The sequence below is a fragment of the Ochotona curzoniae genome, unplaced genomic scaffold (assembly GCF_017591425.1).
Source record: "Ochotona curzoniae isolate NIBS_2020 unplaced genomic scaffold, NIBS_Ocur_1.0 contig_3037, whole genome shotgun sequence".
Lineage (NCBI taxonomy): Eukaryota > Metazoa > Chordata > Mammalia > Lagomorpha > Ochotonidae > Ochotona > Ochotona curzoniae.
Genome location: NW_024465699.1, coordinates 3,164,534 through 3,187,069, shown reverse-complemented (window position 1 = coordinate 3,187,069; position 22,536 = coordinate 3,164,534). Strand labels below are relative to the sequence as shown.

General features: G+C 44.0%; 1 protein-coding gene across 1 annotated transcript in view; it reads left to right on the top strand.

The window, feature by feature from the left end:
• Positions 1–22,536, top strand: part of CCDC93 (coiled-coil domain containing 93) — an 85,679-nt gene that overhangs the window by 29,279 nt on the left and 33,864 nt on the right. The window contains exons 7-11 of the mRNA XM_040979110.1: positions 3,701–3,801; positions 11,793–11,829; positions 13,795–13,887; positions 14,071–14,121; positions 15,328–15,414. Of these exons, the coding sequence (XP_040835044.1) occupies positions 3,701–3,801; positions 11,793–11,829; positions 13,795–13,887; positions 14,071–14,121; positions 15,328–15,414 (369 nt within the window). The remainder of the gene's footprint in view (positions 1–3,700; positions 3,802–11,792; positions 11,830–13,794; positions 13,888–14,070; positions 14,122–15,327; positions 15,415–22,536) is intronic.

Sequence of the window (22,536 nt, the reverse complement as noted above, 5' to 3'; positions counted from 1 at the left end):
CCTTCAAGATCTGTTAGTCTTAGCTCCTATTACAGATAAAAGAATGGAGAGAAAGTCCTGGCAGTTTCTCAGTGAGGAGAGGACTCGGCCTAGTTTTCCTGGCTCCTGCGCTTTAAAGGGTGACTTGGCTACAGTTGATCAGTGTGTGGAGCCTTGAGGGAGTGCTGGCAGCAGTGGCTGGAGGATGACTCAAAGCCCACCAGGAGCAAGTCTGTGTAGTAGAAAAGCCTTGGAATTAGAAGCTCCGAGGTACTTATAGCCAGACCTGATAGTATCCTGGAAATCTTGAACAAATTCTTTGATGGCTTCTTCCTCAGTAGAAGAAAATAATAAAATGCCCTGGTTATGAATGTGAAATGTGAGGTGTATGTGCACGTTTATGCTTGAAGTGTAAGGAATAATGCACAGAAATCAGTGTTGCGATTTGCCCACCCCCCAACCCCGCAGAAAAGGTCCTTTTAGCTGCTAGTTTCAGTGTACTGTTGTTTTGAAGTCAGTCAGGTTTTTTTGTTTGTTTTTTATTTAATATTCCAATTTCCTGGCTTGGGTCATCAGTTCTTTGTATAGTATCTAAGAAATATTCGATTAAGCTCAGTTATGAAGTGCTGTGGGAACAGTAGAGTTCAGTGAAGTTGAGTCATACAAACTGACGTCATGCGGCTCATTCCAGTTTTAGTTTTCCTGTAGCTTTTTCATTTATAGCTTCCTATTCATGTTGGCACCAGCAGCAAGTTAGGGAATGTTCGTGGTTGCAGTTAGCTCAGACCCTCCCACATCTCCTTCTCCACAAAATTGTTGAAGTTCTGTAATGAGAGTTGCAAAAGAAGTATTTTTTTTCTGTCTCTAAAACTTTTCATAATAAAATAGAGTAATAATGGAGGTTATCAGAATTATCAAGAGAGAGCAATTCTAATTGCAGTAGAATACCACTACCTGGAGAAACCTGATCGTAATACTTGTCGTTGAGTTGTCCTGGCTGAGGTTTTTGTGTAGGCAACTCTGGCAGGAGAGATGAAAAGGTCAGGGCTGAACAACTGGAATATTCTGCTGGTGCCACAGCTGCCTGCTTGCCCTCCTGAGCCCGAGTCACTGAGGTCATATGGCTTCACTTGGCTAGCGGCTGGAGTCAGATCTCAAACCAGGTCCACTCGAGGGTGAAGCCCTCCAGTGACTGAGCACCTGCTGTATGTATTGTACTTCCTTTAGGAGAGAGACATCCATAAATTTTAGCATGTATCATGCTGTATAAAATAGATACATTTTACTTCTATATATGTAACTTTAAAGTCGTTTTTATAGTGCATTTATGTTTTTATAAATTATAGTAAGGACAAACCTCAACCAACACAGTATTGCTTAAAATCGTATGTATATCTGACAGATTTGTATCTGATTGGTGAAGTGGATTGTGGCCTTAAGTGACAGGTGGGTCAGCTTATGTCGTGACTGTCTACTTGAAAACTTGTCTTCAAAAATAATAACAATAATAATTTAGAAAAAGACTTAAGTAGAGGCACATATCTTGCTTATTGGTGCTGGAATGTACTATCGTAGTGGTCGACATTGTGGCACCAGGGGTTAAGCCCCCAGTTCTGACCCTGCCAGCCCCTATGAGGGCAGTCCTGACTGCTGTGTGCCTGTCATGCTTCCTGCTAATGCGTCTGAGACGCCTGGGTCCCAGCCACCCATGTGGGAGACCCAGAAGGAGGTCTTGGCTGCCTTCCGTCTGGCCCAGGGCTGGCTCTTTGAGGAAGGTTGAAGAGCCTTGGTCTCTTCCTTCCTACAATGCTCTGTCTTTCAAATAAATAGATAACATCTCATTAAAAATACACCAATGTAAAGGTGTCCATTCTTTCCAAAGCATTCTACAGACTTAGCATGATGCTAACGAAGATCAGTTTTCTATAATGAACTTACACTAAAATTCATTTGGAAGAGAAAATGTGTAAGAACACCCAGGAAAATTATAGGAACAGAGACGATGGACAAACATCAAGTAATAGTAAGGAAGGCGATGAGACTTGGGGGTGTCATGTGGAATCTAGCCTAGATAGAGCTCATATCAGAGAGGGATGGATAAACTGTTACTGTTGGGAGTATTAATTTTCCATTAATGTTTTACTCAACAAAAATGATTAAATATTAAAGGCTAATTATAGGGTAATTATAAATTATAAAACAACATAGAATTTTTGTTTTATAATCCCTAGGCTAAGAAGTAAAATATAAAATCTGGAAATATTTTAGGAAAAGTTGTCAGTACATTTGATTTATTTTTTTTCCTTTAATGCTTAAGATAAGCATTAAAGGAAAAAAAAACTACCAAATCGAAATGCAGTTAAGTGAGAGTAGGTTGGTTGAAAGTATTTTCTATGTATCTAAAAGAGGATTGGTATTTATATTATGCAGTAGTTTTAGAAATGAGTAAGAAAATGATACATTGATTGGCAGAAAATAGTCAAAGGGTCTGAACAAGATAAATGCCAGGGAAACAAAAAGATCTCCAGCCTCAGTAACAATTTGGGAAGTCAAATTAAAACAACGAAGTGTTTTGTATACTGATGAATGTGTAAGGTTTAACACATTTTTGTTATTTATTGTTGCCAGAGAAGTGGAAAACAAGTAGCTGGGCACATGAATCACAGTTTTTAGCTTTGTGTTGATTTTTTGGTTCAAGTTGTTTCCCTGATTTCACTTCTAGGTTATATCCCATTAATCCATATGTAAGCATTGTTTGTAAGAACTTGGAAATAACCTGCATGTATCTCAGTCAAATGCCAAATGAAGTGGGAAGCACTAAGGAATATTACATCTGGTTAAAAAGAACTAAGTGGAGTTTTGTGCAACTTTATTTCATGGAAATCTGTACTGTTAAGCAAAAGCAAAAAAAAAAAAAAACCAACAAAAAAACCTGGCCTGTAACATGTAGAATCCATTCTTTCATGTAATAAGAACCCCTGTGCTGTCTGCTTTAAGGTATATGTTTGTCGTGTAGTTGTAACATATGTACACACCCAGGCAAATGTTTGGAAAAATGCACACTTAGCAAACTGACACAGGTTCCTCTGGAAAATGATGGGTGAGGCCAAACTTCTTAAAATTCTGCCTTTCTGAAAACCCTTGAGATTTCCATTATTTGTATTATGAAATTAAACTTTAAAGCAAATGTGTATAAAATCAAATGAGAAACTGAGAGAACCATATTACTTTCAAAAGTTGTTAGAAGTTCATTATTTTTACTTACCAGAAAGACAGTGGCTGTCCCCAAAGAAGGGATGCCAACCAGCCCCAAGAGCACTCACTGCCTTATCAATGGAGTGAGTCCTCTGAATGTTTACAAAAACTTTTTTCTTTCAATGAATGCCGATTACTCTGATAACTTAAAAGTGAAGAGCAAAAGACTCTGGGCCCTCTATTGTTCCCGAGCCTGTTTACCTCCTTAGGGGAGGAGCGTTTCCATTTCTGTTTCACAGCAAGGAGATGTGCACCATCTCAGGGACCCAGAGGTTCAGCTCATGATGTCACCCAGAGCATTTGGACACCTGCCTCTGGGCCTTCAGTCCAAGAAGGCAGCCACCCTGCCTGCCCTCTCTGTTCCTGCAGCAGGACCTGGAGGGCCAGGCAGTGACAAGGAAAAGGCCCCTTCCCCCTGACCAGCGATCTTCTCACACTTAGTAACTTGGCTGTCTTTTCCACTCAGGATGTTTACAAGCCCCGACGGAAGTACAAACGCCAGCAGGGAGCAGAGGAGCTGCTGGATGAAGAATCTCGAATCCATGCTACACTCTTGGAATATGGAAGGTAGTAAGTGGGACCCAGTCTCGGTGTCAGTTTCATAAAAACACTTAAGGGAAACACTGATTTAAGAGGCTTCCTTTCGGTTAGCTTTGTTGGCATCTATCCGATTGAGTTTACTGTCCGCAGGCATGAGATTTCTAGCATCAGGTGTTTTCCTCTGTGGTGTTGATTGACCCGAGGTCACACGTGATGCTCCAGTTCCTTTCTGGATGTGTGCGTGTAAGTGTGCACTGAGCCCTGCCCTGTATGGGACATTTGCAGAAGCTGGGGCTTTTCTGCCTCTCTTCTTAGAAGGATGAAATAAATCACAACAGTTTTAATCAGAATTATAACTTTACTTTCCTGTGCACATGACATGTTGGCTAGGAAAGTGGAAAATTTAGAAGTTTTGTCACATCTTAAGAACATCTCAAGTTTAAAAAAAAAATCCCAAACCCTTATTTTATAACTCCAGTTTGTACTTTAGTAAACCTCACAAGGATGTGTTTCTCTCCTTGGGAATTTCTGGTCGGCCCGAGGTATTAACCTCGGTGTTTGCGTGTCCTCCGCTCAGGGTGACTGATTCCTTCACGTGAGTACTCCTTGTGCTCGGGGAGACTGCCGTGTGCTGCTCTGCCTCACTGCCCCACTAACTGCCCTGTTCGGTAGCATCTGATGATATCTTCCCTCTCTGGAGAACTGGAGGGGATCGGAAGGAAATTAGATTTCCATTATTAGAGCTTCCGAAGGAAAGGCGATTACATTTGTCTTTTGGTGACACAGTAGGGCAAAGTCTGTCCTACCTAAGAATAATGACTGGTGTGTTTGAAGGAAGTTGAATTGTTTTGGTCCCTAGACAAGTGTGATGACTTCTGCTCTGAGTCAGTTATCACCAGGACTGGAGATCTGTTTTAGTGAGCCCAGTAGAAATGAAAATTCAAGAAGAATGTTAAGAATTATTGGTGCCAGTTATTTACTGAGAATATTAAGGCATCAACAGCAATCAAATGCAGAACTTTCTTAAGTTCGGAACCCTGTGTAGCTGAACAGGTCACATGTGTACGAAGCCAACCCCAGGCACCATGGTGGTGATGGTGGTGAGTTGGAGTCTGTTCCAGGCCTCATCTTCAAATGGGCAAGGGGGAAACCGGACCCCTCTGAATGACACAGGTCTCAGGACCAGGTAGAAACTGGCGGAATGTGGAAGGTCTTACTTTGTACTGCTTGTGCCTCAGTTTTTTCCATTTGCATGGAAAATCAGCTATTGCTGGAGAAAGAGTCAGTTTGCTAGCCTCACTGAGGTTGTATTCATAATGTCTGAATACTTTGGTTTTGTCATTCTCAGTTTCACATGTGCTGTAAATGGTGGTCACTTTTACTGTGTGAAGGCTAAGGTGGTTCAGAGCATGGCTGCACATCCTCAGGGGTGCGTGTTGTTGTATGAGGCCAGCATATGGCCAGGCTTTCTGTAGACATAGGGGCAAGGCAGGTTTTATTTGAGACTTGTCAAGTTCTCTGTGTCATAGAGAGCAGAGTGTCCTGTCAGTCGTTCTTCTAGCTGGTGAGGGCATCCTAACTTCTGATTTCTAAGCCTCAGTTAGATTTTGGATGCAGATTACAGCTTTTTTGTGGTTTTTGTGTTAGAATAAGGGTTATTATGTTATTGTTTTGGATATTGTGACAGGGGAAGGATGAATTATGGAAGGTGGGATGGTGAATAGTTAGGGTTTTCTGTGACTTAGCTCATTCTCCTCTCTGAGAATTATAATGACACTGTTTAGAAAATCCACAACAATAATAATAACAACAACAACAACAAGCCTTACCCAAGGTCATTAAGAAGCTCAGACTGGGCCTTGAGTCCATGCTATTACATTATCTGCATTGTTTGTGTTTCTGGGGAGAGTGGCTTTTTAGGCTCTTGATTTTAGGAAGATAGTCCTCATCTTTGTTGTCTGATCTGAGATTAAACAAGAAAAGACTTGTGTTAAAATGAACAGAGCAAACTGCATATCGCATAGAACTTGGCCAATCTGTATTTTGGGCCTTTCCACTCCTTCCACTCTGTTTGGCCATCTGACTTTTTGGTGGGGGCGGATTCTAGTCAGTGTTTTTGCCTATATGACGATCTTTCCCATTAAATGAGGATTATGTATGAAATGTATGTGTAAGGTAAAGACATTTGGAACAGTGTGTCCCCTGTGGAAGGCATTGGGGACTGGGTTACTGTTAGCTGTCACTTCGTTGTGCTTACCGGTACTATCACCAGCAGAGTTTTCAGTACTAAAACACCCTTGCGTACACCTTTCAGGTTCACATCAGGGTTCTAACCTACACCTGCCCATCCAGTTCTTGTACCTGTGGATGCCTCAAGAGGAACACCAGCCTTTCCTCTAGCATGTGTGTTGGAAGGCCAACCCCTTGCTCCTTCTCCATGCTACAAGGCTGACCCTCCGTCCTTCCAATCCCTCTATGCTGGGGTAACTCTGGAAGAATTTCACTTCCCACCTCCATGGCACCAGAGCTTTAGGAGTCTCGATCCCCCATCTGTTGTCAGTACTTTCCACTTTGCTTCACCTCTTGGTTGGAAGAGCAGTAATATTTTGAATTCTAGAACAATAAGGCCAAAAACTTTCTTTGAAGTTGGAGGTCACTAGCCAGCTTTAATGCTTCCTGCTGTGAAGTGTGCATTCCAGCTTCAGCCTTTATTGACGCTCAGTTGCTCAGAGATGAATGCTTGGGTCTCGGGGTCATGTGGAAGGCCTTAAGGGCTAGGTATCTGCTGAAAGCATGCTTGATTGTATTTTTCTAAATGTTATGATTTAGAAAAACATGACTCATCATTCTGACGGAACACTTAAAACACAACTGTAACCCTGTATTCTCTCTATTTTGTTTGGGGTCCAATCTGACTATAGAGGCTAACTTTAACACTTGCCTAAGCTATGAAACTGCTATCATGGGTAAATGCATTTTAAGCACTGTATATTTCACTTGCAAGTGGAATTTTGGAGCACAGCTACTAAAAAGCTATTTTTGGCATATTCTGCAGTAATTAGAGGCTTAATTTTGAGTTGCCTTGAAGTCATTCTTTAACTAGAAAGACAAATATAGTGTGTCTCCTATCCTGTTTGTGTTCTGAATGATGCAAAAACCTATGACACGTTCTTGGTGGGTGTTAGTCAATTTGGGGAAAAAGAATAGTTTACAGTCCTTGGTATTTAAATATTTTTTATGCTTCTGTCTTGTTCTGCATTTCACATAGTTACATAATTGTCTTAATTGTAAGTGCCTGGGGCACTTTTTATAAGTTATTATTATTATTATTATTATTATTATTATTATTATTATTAGAAAGTCAGGTACACAGAGAGGAGGAGAAACAGAGAGGAAGATCTTTCGTCTGCCAGTTCACTCCCCAAATGGCCACAATGGCTGGAGCTGAGCCAGTCGGAAGCCAGGAGCTTCTTCTAGGTCTCCCGCACAGGTGCATGGTCCCAAGGCTTTGGGCCCTTCCTGTATTGCCCTCCCAGGTCACAGACATGGAGCTGGATGGGAAGCAGGGCTGCCAGGATTAGAACTGGTGCCCATAAGGGGTCTTGGTGTATGCAAGGCTAGGACTTTAGCCACTGGGATACCACACCAGGCCCTGGAACATTTAAAGGTTAGTTTTCTAGAACCGTGATGTCCAGTGTGGTAGCCATTAGCTATCTGTAGCTTTTTTTTTTTTTTAGATTTATTTTTATTATTTTCTCGTTGGAAAGGTGGATATACAGAGAGGAGAGATAGAGAGGAAATTTTCCGTCCGATGATTCACTCCCCAAGTGAGCGCAACGGCCGATACTATGCCGATCCGAAGCCAGGAGCCTCTTCCGGGTCTCCCACGCGGGTGCATGGTCCCAAAGCTTTGGGCCGTCCTCAACTGCTTTCCCAGGCCACAGGCAGGAAGCTGGAAGGGAAGCGGGGCTGCCAGGATAGAACCGGCGCCCATATGGGATCCCGGGCATGCAAGGTGAGGACCTTATCCACTTGCACCACCGTGCCGGGCCCCTCTGTAGCTTTTGAACAACTGAAATATTTCTGCTGTGGCCTCCAGATTTTAAGATGTTTAGGTATTAGAAAATGTTCAAGTAATGTTTGTAGCAACTTGGGTGTATGAATGTACATTAAAAATTTTGTATGCAATTCCTGGGTCCGGTGCGGTGACTTAGTGACTAAAATCCTCGCCTTGAATGCCCAGGATCCCATATGGGTGCCGGTTCTAGTCCCTGTGGCCCCACTTCCCATCCAGCCCCCTGCTAGTGGCCTGGGAAAGCAGTAGAGCACGGCCCAGAGCCTTGGGTTCCTGCATGCATGTTGGAGACCTGAAACAAACTCCTGGCTCCTGGCTTTGGATTGGCTCAGCTCTGGCCATTGCGGCCATCTGGGGAGTTAATCAGCGGATAGAAGATCTACCTCTCTGTCTCTCCTCTCTGTATATCTGACTTTGCAATAAAAATAAATAAATATTTAAAAAATATTTTCTATGTGATTCTCATTGTATTTTGAAGTATCCTGTTCTAAGAGATGTACATCCTTGATTTAAAGACCAAATTCTAGGCCTAGGGTCAGAGAAAATGAGCTGAGTGAAGTGGAGGCCAGAGGGCTGTTGGTGTTGACAGTATTAGCTAAAGAATCAGAAAGTGTGGAGGCGTGAGGCCTGCATGTCCAAGCTGCTGCTTGGGAGAAGGGAGCAGAGCAGAAGGGACAAGGGGAAAGGCAGATTTTATTATAGCATAACAGGACTGGGAGGGATGAAAGAGATGCATGCTTCTGTTCCTGTGAAAGATGGTGGGGGACTACCCTGCTCTCCTGGTGCAGATGCAGCTCTCAGAGCCACCAGGACCAGATAGCACTGTGAGACGTGTGTGACTGGAAGACTGAGAACAGTTGTTCTTGTATTACATGTCATGTATTGAAGGAGGCTATACGAACTCACCTGGACTCTTCATTGATTCAGCAAGCATTTATTGAGTGCCCGGCACACACTGACGTAGACAGTGGGGCTTCAGAAACCAGTGAAACTGGACAAGAAAGGTTCAGAGCAGCATTATTCATAACAGCCAGAAAATGCACAAGTCAACTGATGAATTAGCAAAATGTGTTTTTTCTTGAGAAGTAGGATATTTTTTTTTTTTTTTTAGCCATTAAAGAGGAATGAAACATGGTATGGATGAACCTGGAAAATATGCTCAGTAAAAGAAGCCAGATGCAAAAGACCGCATATTGAACAATTTCAGTTATATAAAATGTCCAAAATAGGTAAACCGTGGAGCTAGAAAGTACATCAGTGGTAGCCACAGTCTGGGGAAAGGGGGAGGTGGAACCAGCTGCTAATAGCTGTGGAACTTCTTTTCTGGGTGGTAGAACTCTTCTGGTTGTAGATATGATGGTTATGTCACACACACAGTGAATACACTGAAAACCACTGAGGTACACACCTGTGTTGTTTGTATTATACCTCAGTTTTAAGTGTTAGAACTAAAAGGGGTCAAAGCACATTTTCTCTCTTGAGGAACTGGACAAACAGGCCCTGAGATTTATACATTACAGGTAGTTAGTGAATACCACCCGATCAGTACACTGGTAGTATAAACCCAGAAGCATGCAGTTGGAGAGCTTAACTTCTTTTTGTATGATCAGGGTCTTCCTGGGACCAGCGTTGTGGCATTGCAAATAAAGCTCCTACCCGGCATGCTGGAATCCGATAAAAGTGCTTATTTGATTTCCAGTTATTCCATTTCTCTTACAACACCGTGCATATGCACTTGGGAAAACAACAGAAGATGACCCAGGTGGTTGGGACCCTGCTACCCATGTGGGAGAACTGGGTGTACCTACTGGGTTTGATACCATCTGGGAAGTAAACCAGAAGGGAGATATCTCTTTGTCTCTCCCTCTGTAACTCTGACTCACATAAATAAATCTTACAGACAAGTCTTCCCAGAGTTGTTTTCTGTCATTTAGAAGTAGATGGGATCTGGGGTTGAGCTACTCAGGTTTAATTGCTTACTCTCTATTCAAGGTCCCTGGGCTTTAGGGATGAGGTTATTCTGCTAAGGATCTACACAGGTTAAAGTCCTAGGTTAAACCCCACAGGTTTAAAAGTCTGTGTACTGGTCAGGGTCCCCCGGATGAGGAAAAACAACCTCCCCCTAGGACCAGTAGAAGCCACTGATAACTAGGCTGGTACAGAGTTGGCTCCGGCACTGGGCCGGAGCTGGCTTTGCTGCCACAGTCAGGAACTCAGAGAATTAGAAATCCTATGGGCTGTAGCTGCTGACAGGGAACCACACTGCTTCTGCCAGAATTAGGAAGCTCCTGCTGCAAAACTGGGAACCCCCTGTGACAGCTGTTTACCCTGGAGGCAGGCTGCTCCTGCTGCGACTCTCCACCAGCAGTGTGTCCTTCATGCTGTCTCTTTCCCCAGTTAAAGTGCCTCAACTCCAACCTCCAGCAGATGCTGCAGGAGCTTAGGTGAAAGAGGGTATGAGGCTGGTAATTTCCCAGCCCCTGCAAAATGCAGAGAGCAATAGCAATGAACCAGGTAAGCAGAATCTTCCATTAGATCCTTTATGAAATTTGTGTGGAGACCCAAAATTTAATTTTGTGCTAGATCTGCCACATATTAGGCCTATAGATGGTTGCCTGGTGGGGGAGGGGAGCACACCGCCCAGCAGTGACTTCTTGGTGTCTCCAGATTCATGACAAGTTATTGCAAAGCCAACCAATTCTTTCAACTCATTGATTTCTGAATTTTTCACTTATGTCGAGTGTATTCACTTAACAAGTATTGGAGATGCAAAATATAAAAGTCAAAGTATTGGCCTTAAGGAAATACAACCAGACAGTTGAACCTAATTGGCATCTGGCAAACAGGGGAAGGAAGACATGGAATGGACAGACCAGGACCATGTGTGTGTGTGTGTGTGTGTGTGTGTGTGTGTGTGTGTGTGTAGAGTATTTCAGAGAGGAGGCAGTTTAAGAGCTGAGGGGGGTGGCAAAGGACAAATAGAGGGTGAGAGGACACAGATCGGCATGTACAAAGTGCTGTGTTCATGCATGGGACGGAATAAGGAGCGTGAGCTGCTGGAAGTGAGGCTGAACAGATGTTGAACAAGAGAAACTTCTGTGAAGCTGCTGAGGAAGAAGTCCTGTCTTCTCAGGACGGAGAGGCTATATTAATAAACATACATCCGGCCAATGAGATGTTGGATAAGGAATGGGCTGGAGCAGTGGGAGGGGAGTGAAGCAGAGGCCTCAGAGCCCTTGAGGCAGTGCCTGAGCTGGGGCACAGTGGAGTCCTCTATTGGTTTTTCTCAAAGGGTTGCATATAACATGATTTCCTTGCAAATCACTTGAAGGCATGTGAAACTGGGTGTTTTACATTATGCTTCTTGTTTTGGGCTGAATGGTTTTTGTATTATTTGCTTTAAAAAAAAAAAGCATAATTAGAGCCAAAACGTCATTTAAATTGAGGTGTATTGATGTTTTTCAGCTAAGGCTGCCTGGGATGAGCACACAGAGTTAATGGCATTACGCTTGAGTTACATTTGTTGACAATCAAAATTGTGCTGGACTCAAGATTATTGAGGTTGCCAGTAGTGTACTACTTTACTTCAGGAGAAGCTTTTGCATTTGGTTATGCCAGTATTTCTAAGGCTCTTAACTTGTGATTCTGGAATAAAATTCTTGATTCAAACAGTAATGATTGCACATAAGGAATCAAGTAATGTGTACTTTGTAACGTTCCCATTTGTAGAATTCATAGAGTAAAGGAAATTGCTGGCCCTTCATTCAGAAAAACAGTGCATCATGTGTGTGATTAGGCATTTGCAACATTTTCTCTAATCGCCAAGTAGACTAAATTGTTTTTGTTTTATTTGTTTTTGCATAAAAACTCAACCAAAATTTGATTGAACTTATGTGGTTTTTAAAAGTAATTGAATTTCTCCCCTTTTTTTTGTGACCTGCAGGAGATATGGATTTAACCGCCAAAGCAAAGCAGGGAAGGTAAGAAAGGCATAGATACTGGGAGAGAATACATGACATTCAAAGGCAGTGGCAAACTTTCCCCACTTCTACCTGTTCTGAGCTTGATAAGCTGCACAGCAGCTCCCTGGAAGCCCCGCAGGAGCACGATGTCAGGGCAGGGCTAAGGGTCACCCGGCCCTGGTCCCTGGCCATTCCTGAGTGAGAAGGATGTGCCAGGCCCCTGCATCTCCATCCTGCTGCCTCCACAGACTGGGTACCAAAGCCAGGGATTCATCCTGGGACTAGAAATCAGTGGCCATGGCAGGTCATGTGCCTAGGGTCTACCAAGGTCAGACCTGCAGTTTAGAAAATGTCACAATGAAATCTTTACTCTCAGGGTCCCAGAGCCTGCCCGATCTGGTGAGAGACTGTGGACAGGCAGCAAGATAGAACCGGGTGACCACAGTGGGGGCTTGTAGGAGTTACTCATTTTTGTGTTTGTTAGTGGTCTTAACTGCTGGCAGTAATGCAAGCACTTAAATCTTACTGTGTCAAACCCTTACTATATTCCAGGCCTCTGATTAAGGCTCTCCATGGATTTTTTTTTTTTTTTTCATTTACTTCCCTCCATGTAGAAGGGACTCATTTCTGTTCTTTGGGTCAGAAAACTACTGGGAGAGTCTCCGTGATTCATCCAAGGTCACATAGCCTTAAGGAGCCAAAATAAGAATTGAGCTCCAGTCCACCTGACTGCAAAGTCTGTGCTCATGACCATTGTGGTAAACACCCAGTGCCAGCCACAGTGGTCATTGGTCGGGTAGAGTCCTACAGCTTGAGATCTGTTCATAAGCTCTGCTCCTGTTCCTGCCAGTCCCCAGATTTCGTTGAATAGGACACATTCCTGCATTTCCGGCTCCTCAGTCCCTCTGTGCTTCCCGTGGTGGTTGCTGTCCCAGTCCTTGCCGGGCAGCCTCTGTAACCAGAGTCATGTTCTAAAGCTAGGCTGACTGAACCTCCCCTCCACTCTGTGACTTTAATAATTTAGTTGTGTCTTACTTCATAGCATCTAGTAAATGGGGGCATTCATTGTACCTACCTGGAAGAAGTTTTGTGAAAATTAAAATGTAAAAGATTTAGAATTATCCAATGTGTAATAAGAATTTAATAAGCATTATGTATTATCTGTATGAGTTCATTGGCAGTCAGCTACATATTGATTGTGATATGATCATTTTTGATTTTCTTGTTGTTTTCACTTTTGCCTTTTCATTCAACTATATAATCATTTCCTCCAGAGCAGGATTTTCTATATCTGATTATGACATGCAATAGTTTGATGTATACAGTTTAATTTGATATATAATTTAAGTCTGAAAAGAAGGTGTATGTGACTATACTCTGAAATAATGCATTTTGGTTATGGCAGGAAAAACCATGAGATGCCCATAAATAGTGTTCCAGTTGGGCTTGTCATGTTAGATGGCACACTTGAAGATTTATTTATTTTTATTGGAAAGTCAGACATACAGAGAGGAGGAGAGACAGAGAGGAAGATCTTCTGTCCGATGATTCACTCCTCAAGTGACCACAATGGCCGGTGCTGCACTGATCTGAAGCCGGGAACCAGGAACCTCTTCTAGGTCTCCCACATGGATGCAGGGTCCCAAAGCATTGGGCCATCCTTGACTGCTTTCTCAGGCCACAAGCAGGGAGCTGGATGGGAAGTGGAGCTGCTGGGATTAGAACTGGTGCCCATATGGGACCTGGCGTGTTCAAGGCAAGGACTTCAGCCGCTAGGCCACTGTGCCGGGCCCAGATGGCACACTTGAGTTGAAAGGCTGTCCTCTGCAGCTCTGTCCAGCAGCTAAGGTCTGAGGATGTTTCATGGTCAGTGGGAGACTGTAGAAAAGCATCCTAGAGTTGGGATGATGCAAGTAGAATATCCTGTTGTCCTTTCCCATGGCTCTAACTCCAGTGCTCAGCTCTTTATATCTTCCCTTCCAGGCTGAGGACAAGAAAGCTACGCTTCCTGCAGGTCTGTCAGCTGCAGAGAAAGCGGATGCCCATGAGGAAGAAGAGCTTCGAGCAGCTGAAGAGGTGCATGGTTGATAGAGGCTCTCTGAGGTTTCCGTTTAAGTCATTTGCTGCTGGGAGGCTGGGGTGGGAGTGTGGAGATGTGGAAAATAACTATTGAGTTTCACCCGCAAGACCCATGTATACCCGCTGCTCCAGCGCTGTGGCCAGAATGCTCACTGCTGCCTCTCCCCATTCCTCTTTCAGCAGCGTATCCAGTCACTGATGACCACAATGACCGCCATGGCAAATGAGGAGGTGAGAGGGCAGCCACTGTTGGGGAAGGGGCCAGGTAGTACTTGACACCAGCAACATCTGGCTCTGTTTTGAGGGACCTTCTGCCTCAGCGCCCATCTTCTTCATGCTGCTGTCCTCAACACCCAGGGCTCCTGGTGCTTAGGGTCTGTCTCCAGGAAGCCTTTCTAAGTATATAGTGCTGCTGTCCACAGGGACCTCCAGCATGAGGGTCTCCCTACAGGGATGACTCCTAGGGGTGGAGCACCTGGGGTCACCATAACCCATGCCAAAGGAGCCGTTGCCACTGCTTCCTTCCCACGCTGCTGTGGAGGGAAGTGAAATACTGTATTTATGGTTGCTCCTTCTACAGCTCAAGCCCTGTGTAGGGGATTAGCCACATGTTGTGAAGGGATTGCTCCTTTTGAAGGTGGAAAAGGACCAGATAATCAGGATTAGTTGGGGCTTCTGAGATTGCTTGTTGTGTCTCATTTGCTGTTTTGTACCAAAGTCCTAGCACCCCCCAAGGCCCCTGCAGGCTCTCCTTAGTTGACCCACAGGAGGAGTGATGGGGATGGGGTCCTGAGGATACAGAATGGTTTGCCAGGAGGAAGCAGGCATGTGGAGCATCTAGTACAGTCACAGGAATAACTTGGGAAGAAGCAGCATGAGGCATTTGTTCTAAGGCTTATTGCTTCCTTGTTGATGAAAACGTGGACAGACTCCAAGTTAGTGTTTAATTCTGAGAGTGTCATCCACAGTGTGACAGAGCGCAGCTCATTCAGCTTTTCTTGTGCTATGAAAGACAAGACCCCTTGGAGATCCCTCTAACTGAACTGCTGATCTCAGAACCCCAACCATGAAGAGACTATGTCAGCCAGTAGATTCTGAATAGATTTCATCGCGATTGGAACAGCGAGATTAGCAGCAATTCAGAACTGTTAGACTATCAAAACTGCTTGAGCAGGACCCTCGGAGTGCGCCTCACATTGGGGACCTGGGATGGGTGGGAGGCTGGGTGGGTTTTTTTTCTTTTGTTTCTCCCCTGATCCCAGATACAGGGGAAAAAATGATGATGTTAGTGTGGAAACAATGGTTTATTACCCACTTTCCTGTAGCCCTTGACCCTTTGTACCCTAATCAACTAAGTAAGATTGTTAAAAAAATAAATAATAATAATAAAAAAAAGAAAGACAAGGCCTTGACAGCACACCTTCTGTGTGATTGCAGAGCCGTCTGACTGCCAGCTCCGTGGGCCAGATCGTGGGCCTCTGCTCTGCTGAGATCAAGCAAATTGTGTCCGAGTATGCAGAGAAGGTAGGTGACCCCAGCACTACAGTGTGTGCCTCAAGGAATGTCCCAAGGATTGGTTCTCGAACTTCCCATCCCCTTCGCCTAGCAAGGAAGGAGTCTGCTTATAATTCATCAGCATGTTAGCCCACAGGGTACATGCACTGGCCGCCACACAGACAGTAGGATTTGTCCATAGCTGAATTAACTTTCTTCTGCAGTGCCCATGTTTGTATGAGTATTAAGAGAAAACTTGACTAGGGACAGTTGTCACATCTGATAGCCTTGAAGCCTGAGATGTGTCACAAGCATTTTTCCTTCTTTTCGGCTTCTTACAAGTCAGGCTCATTGCAGCAATGGGACTGAGGAATGTAGTTTTTTTGCCATATAGTGGATAAATCCCATAACTCAACCAAGTCCAAGGCAGAAATTACTATTCTTTATTAAAAGGACTTTCAGGAACAGAAGCCTGAAAGTCATATTTCAGCATTAGCTTTTTCCTTCCATCCTAAGAATAGGCAAAAGGACCTTGACTGTTTCCAGGAGGCAGTCATCAGTCATCTGCACATAACTGATTCTGGTCTGGCTGAGATGTTAAGTATCAGTGAAGTCAGATTTACAGAGCGTTGTTTCACATCGCTCTTTCTCCTACCATACTCAGTCCGCCCACTTAAAGTGTTGATGCCGGTTGAAACTTCCACCTTTCCTCTTCTGAGAAGCCTCAACAACTGATTAGTTCTGCCCTGACCCTCTGTGCAGTATTCTGAAGTGATGGCCGAAGAGCGTCACCTGGAATCCAGAGGGATGATGTACTGTAGGCACGGCAGGCTGGCATCTCCCACCACACCAGGGTCTTCCGTCTTCCTCAGACATGTCTGGATGTTCCTTTGTTTCCTTACCCGCCTGGAGACACTTCTCAGTGTGGGCTTTCAAACCCACTCTTGCAGAATCCAGAGTGCCCACCTGAGAATTACGACACCAATCGAAATAGCATTTCAGACTTGACCGGAAAGGAAATTAAGTTATCCTGAGGTGCAGATGCACTTGAAAGGCTTGAAGGCGCAGTTGTAGGAAGACAGACTAAGTCAGTGCTCAGCACACACCTGAATGGCAAGTGTGTGGGTCTTTTCCTGCCCTTGAGTTGCCACAGCACTGCTCAGCCCTCTAGAGTTTGCACTCTAGTGTGACTATGCATTGCTGTTTCTGTAGGGTCCTTGTGTTTTGTTTTTGGACTTGCCCACTGAAAGCAGATAGAAGCTTAAATTATTAAACACAGAGGTACTGAGCGCAAATCAGCAGGCAGGTTCCTTCTCAACCCTCTCCCTGCCCCAGGTCCTGATTCTGCATTTTGCATGTCCACTTTGCCTGCATAGCTTCTGAACTTTCTCTTTCTCACCCTTGTACAGTAACCTCTGCCCAGTTCTTATGGCTGGATTTTACTGTCCACCCTGTACTAGTCTCTGTCTCCACCCTACCCTTCCAGATAAGAGTAAAGTTAGAATTTTGACTGGCAGCAATGTCAAATTTCCTAAAAACAGAAGTAGTTAAACTCATAGCGAACTGGAGCTCTCCCACTCAGTGCTGAGTTGTTTGCGTTTTCACTGCATGAGCTATGTAGTGTTAAAGCTGATGGCTTTTAAACTAAGTTATCTTTAAACCCATTTCTGTATCCCAATTACTGTATATTTACATGTTATCTTACAGTCGGTTGTAAATCTAGCAGGTGGCTAGAAGACAGTAGGATAGCACAGCCTTTTCAGTGGTGCCCTGACTGCCATCTGTCCCTCTACTTCCCAGCTCTGAGACGATGCTGGTCATTTAAACTGCCTGTGCTCTGGTGTCGCCATCACAAAGTGAGGGTAATGTTGCTTTTGTTTGCAGTGCACTAGCAGACGGGACTCTTCATATCTGTGTGTTATGTGTCCACACACTCAGGCTCGTGGCTTTCAAATAAGCTAATGCTGTTAGTCCAGCATGACCCAGCAGTTCAAGCTTTGATCACTGGCTGTCTAACCCACTGCTGTAGTAACTGTAGCTCTTCGGACCACCAAGAGAACTGATGATTTCATTTTTCTATTTACTCCATTTTACCTGCAAGTTGTCTGTTCCAGACATTAGCCTTTTAGCTTAGACTGTGGTATTTTTTTTGTATAAGTTAAACCAGCATTCTATATTTACATATTTACCACAGAGATGCCAAAATTTCTCAGGTGCTTCATTTTTTTTCCCATTACATGCAAAGCATTTGTATGTAAATTGGTCCATCTTTTTCTTTGTTGTTTTTCTATGCATCTGATAAAGTAGTCCATTATCTTTTACTCATCTTTAATTCTTTAACCTATGTAGAGTTTATTTAGTCTAAAGTGCAAATCAGGTTTTTTTAATCTTGTAACCATTTATCAAGCAAGTTATACTCATTTTGGGATACCTTATTATTACTAAATGGTTAAATAACTCCATATTTTATTGGTTTTTCCTTCTAAGGTTTATCCAAAAGGTGAGGAAATTACAGATAGACACGGGCAGTGTTGAGGGATAGAATGGTCCAGGTGAAGAAAGATGAGAGAGAAATGTTTCTACCTTCCACCTTGGGTGTAGGAGAAAGAGATTGTTCTCTCTACTGTCGGGCTAGGAAGGGAAGTGGTTACATGATACCACCTTCAGGTCAGGGGGCAGGGGTTTTTTGACTGACAGGTAGTTGATTGGGATTACATAAAGTGGGGGAGGTGTGGCTTCCCACTCATGACCCTAAACTAGCTACCTAACTGTTCTGTTTCATTACCCTCTTAAAGATTTCCAACCTTTGATCTTAAAGATTTGCTGAATGATGCAGATTATCACATCTTCTGTAACTAACTACCTCATGCTGATTTGGAACATCTATTTCTGACTAATGAAGAAAAGGGACAAGATAATTTTTGGAGGATAAAGTGTGAAAATGATTTTGTGACCAAAGAGTAAATTAAGCAGGCTGCTTAGTACAAGTGTTTGGAAAGTCAGCAGGCCTTGGGATATAAAAATTAGGTTAAAAAAAAGTGCAGACTGCTTTCATTTGTAACGTTCCCAAGTTCATGTGATAATTAATCCATGTATCAGAGCATGCCTCTGACATATGTAACTCAATTTATTTTGGTTCCTGTGAAAACAGCGAAGAGGAAGGTGAAGAAGCTTCCAGATACAGATTTCATAGGCTCTGGGCCAAGTAGCTGCATCTCCCTCTGATTCCAAGGGTAGCACCCTTCCCAGAATGGGCCTAATTAGGCACTGTTGTGCTTTTTGGTGTTGATGTCTGATATTCTTACTGCATCATGGCCTTCATTTGTACAGGGAAGAAGAATCTAGTATTAATATTTGCAGAATACCGGAAGCCTGATTGCATGAAAAATGCTCTGTCCTCTGTCACCTAAGCCTTTAGGAGCCTGCAGGGCAGGGAGGGTCTGCCTCTGATGTCATAAATGACCATTTTAACTACTTTAATATTTGCCTAGCTGTTAATTCATTGCTCAGCTACCATCTCCCTAAGACAGGCTTTTAGAGCATTTTGTGGAGCTAGAGACACAGATCTGCCTTGGGGAATCAGAGAGCTTTCTCTTTTGGCACTGTGTAAAGCATTGTGTCATTCAGTTCTCGAAACAGTGTGCTGCCCCCTTGCGTGGCATCTTCCTCTTCAGGTCTTCATTATCACACTACCCGTGCGCGTTTGAAGCTTTCTGCTTAAGCGAATGTGAGTCCCATTTACCTATACTCTGTAACCTCAGAGCCTCAACAAGCACCTGCCAGGCTCGCAGAAATGTTTTTTTCCACGTTGCACATAAGGAAAAAAAAAAAAAAAAAAAACACCTGGAATTACAGGTTAAAGAGGTTTAGTAACTTGTTCAATACCATACAGCAAGAAAGCTGCCCGTCTGGTTCCAGGAATGTCTTTGAAAGCAGTTTTCTTTGGCCAGGTTGGAAGCTACTTAGGGAGAAGCAGGAATAGCCTCCATTTTCATCCTTAATGTCCGCCTTCCAGGCTTTGCAGTGACCGTGCCTCCTTTAGACTCTGCCACTATCTGAGTGCCCATCCTGGGCCATGTGACATAGGCCGGGGCATCCTGGCAACCAACCACAGAAACAAGGAGAAGTGGAAGTGATGCAGTCCTGGCACTCACAGCCACAGCTGTGCTGCTGAAAATGGCAGAATGCTTCCAGAGTGTCTGGGTGGCTTCGTGTCGGCGGAGGTGCACATCCCAGTGTTCTCATTCAGCTCTCTAACCGAAAGCCCGCGGCGTCGTCTTCCCTTCCAGAGTGACATGCATTTAGGTCATCAACGGACTTATTTCTGGAAGGAATATTTTTTTTCCCCAGTAGATTTTGGAAAATTACCTATCCAGCAATTATGAAATACTGGCAGTGCTGCTTCTGACCTTTTCACTCAGAGAACCCTGCTCTGGCAGTTAGCCGCTTTTTATGTTGGAAGTTAAATTGGGAGAAGTCTCATCAGGTATTTAGAGCCTACGCGTGGGCAAGGTTGTATGTGCGAAAGCCAGAGCTGAGAAGGCAGACGATGACATTTGACCAGAACACGTTACTTTTTACTCTGCTTTGTGATGCAACTGGCAGGGACTGTCTCTTCACTTCTGTCACTCAGTATAGCCTGGGCAGTGTCTTATAATGAGAGGACCTCTGTCCAGTAGGATGTGTAGATTGCCTTTATCAGCCTTCAGCACTAGGAGTTGTAGGGGCTGCAGCAGCCTTAGCACATCCCTCTGCCTTTTTTTTTTTTTTTTTTTTGTCATCCTTTTCTCTTCGTGGTTGTTGCCTTAAAGGCTTTCTACAGACTATAAAAGCCTTAAAGCTCCCTCCTCTTGCCTTCATGTATTTTCCTAAGGAAGCACTCTTCTTTTTTACCATGCCTTGGTCCACATGCTGCTCCCAGGCTGGTTGTGGCCAGGAGTTGTGCCCTGAGATTGGCAGCTTCTTTGAACTAGGGATTAATGGGAGAACATGATTCCTCCAAAGGAAGTGGTTGCTGTTACTAAACCTAAGTATGCTGGGCACACACAGCACTGAGCAGCTCCCTTGTTTTGGCCTCAAGGAAATTCATCTAATTACATTCGATGGAATTGGCCTAAAATAACCTTCTGTTAATATATTGTTTCCTCTTAAGGTAGTGTCCTTTATGTTTTTTTTCCTCGCATGATTAAAAAAAAAAAAAAGAATCACAGAGCAAAGAACGTAAGAAAACTCTACCACACCCCAAATGCCTGAAAATTGGAAGCTCATTCCAGGTCTTTCCCCTAGTGTCAGGGTCCCACTTCCTGCCTTAGGGATCTGCCTTAGCAAAAGTTGGAATCTGGAGTGGAGCTGAGATGCAGTTCCAGACACATCCAGTGTGGGAAGCAGTCACTCCTGCCCATGCCTTAACCACTAGTCTCAGTGCTCACATCTGCTGTGATTTTGTAGCTCTTTCACAACTTCTGGTTAGCATATGAAAGCTTAAACTTCATACAACAATTTTGGGAATATTTTAAAACCCAAGTTTGAAGTGTTTGTGTTTGTTTTTATTTTTGTTTTTGTTGTTGTTTTGTGTGTGTGCCAAAGAGCTTGCAGAATCAACTCCCTCAATGGGTTTGATTTTTATTTTTCAGCAAATGCCTACCAAGTACATCCTATGCATAGGCAGTGTAGGTATAAGGGACAGGGGTGGGGTTATAAGTGAGGGTGCCACTAGGGATGTCCCCATCAGGATCAACCAGTAAACAGATAAACTAAAGTGGCACAATTAGAATATTTTCATACTGGATGCTACTAGCTACCTGTTTTGTGTTGGTATTTGAAAATGTCACTGTCTGCCTGGAGAAAAGTGATCAACATAAGTGATATTGAACCCTTTTCCCTGGCAATAATTAGATAGAACTGATAAATTTTTAAATTTAATTTGTTAGTATTGCTTACGTAGTTGAGAGGGCTGCACACCCATGCAGGCCTCTGGATTAGGTTGTGGGGAGGATTAAGGTATGGAGGAAGGTGGGTGAGACAAGTGTTTTAGTTTTCTTATTTTATTCTCCTGGTCTGCTGAGAGGAAGGTAGGGGGACAGCTGCTTGCTGTAAAACTGCATCAGCACCTGAGTGTGGGGACAGTCACTTGATAATGCCCTAGACACCCCCTGTGGGGTGAACGTTCCCAGGTGCTACTTGAGTGATTTGTGAGTTCTGACACATATACCTGTGCATGCAACTGCCTGGTCAGTTCTACTGCAAGCCCCCTCTCTCCTGTGAACTGACAGTTACTATAGCCTAGCTCAGCCCCCCTATCCCACCACAGTCCCAGTCTTCATGCATGCCAGGCTAGTCAGGGTCACTCCAAATAACTCCCATCAGACTCACTCCCATTCCCAGTTTCTGCATATGCCAACATGTGCTGCAGCCTAGCTTGGCCAATCCTGCCTTCCATTTGGCTCTAGTGCACATCCGTGGGTGCTGAAGCTAAAGCTCAGGCTCGTCCACCCCCAGTCTTGGCCTACACATATGCCCGTGGATGTTACAGCCTTACCCAGCCCGGTCCATCCACAGCCGTAGTTCTCACACTCACTAGTGGGAGCTGCAGCCTCACAGGTGAGTTCCCAAAGTTCAGCTACCAGGCTGGTTTCCAGTCCCAGTTACCTATAGCTGGGGAGAACTGAAACATTTTGTAGGTAGATGAGGTAGGATTGGAAAATGGGAGACTGGAGCCTGAATGCAGATAACCACAGAGGGTCACACGAAGCTCAGCGTCTGGGAGCATCTTTGTTAGTGAATTCAGCCTGAGCTGGAACCCCTGTGACTTCTGGTGAGCTGCCCCAGCTCAGAAAACAGGTGTACCACTTGCAGGGATTGGTGGCATGTGGAGCTGGGGGAGAACAGGGAGGGGTTGCCTCTTGGGAACCTTCTACTCGTGCCCACCGAGAAAGCCCCAGGGTGAGATCATGTCAGGTATGGATGTACGGTAGATTTTAAACTTCATTCTATACTCCATGCACATACTGTGACAGGTATTAGAGGCATAATTTTCCACATCTGTAAGCTCTCAAAGTGCCCAGAGTTCATCTTTCATCACTGTATCCCTGTTGCCTGATGCATAATAAATTTTCAGTGGTTTTTAACAGACTCTGTTTTTAACCTTGACTC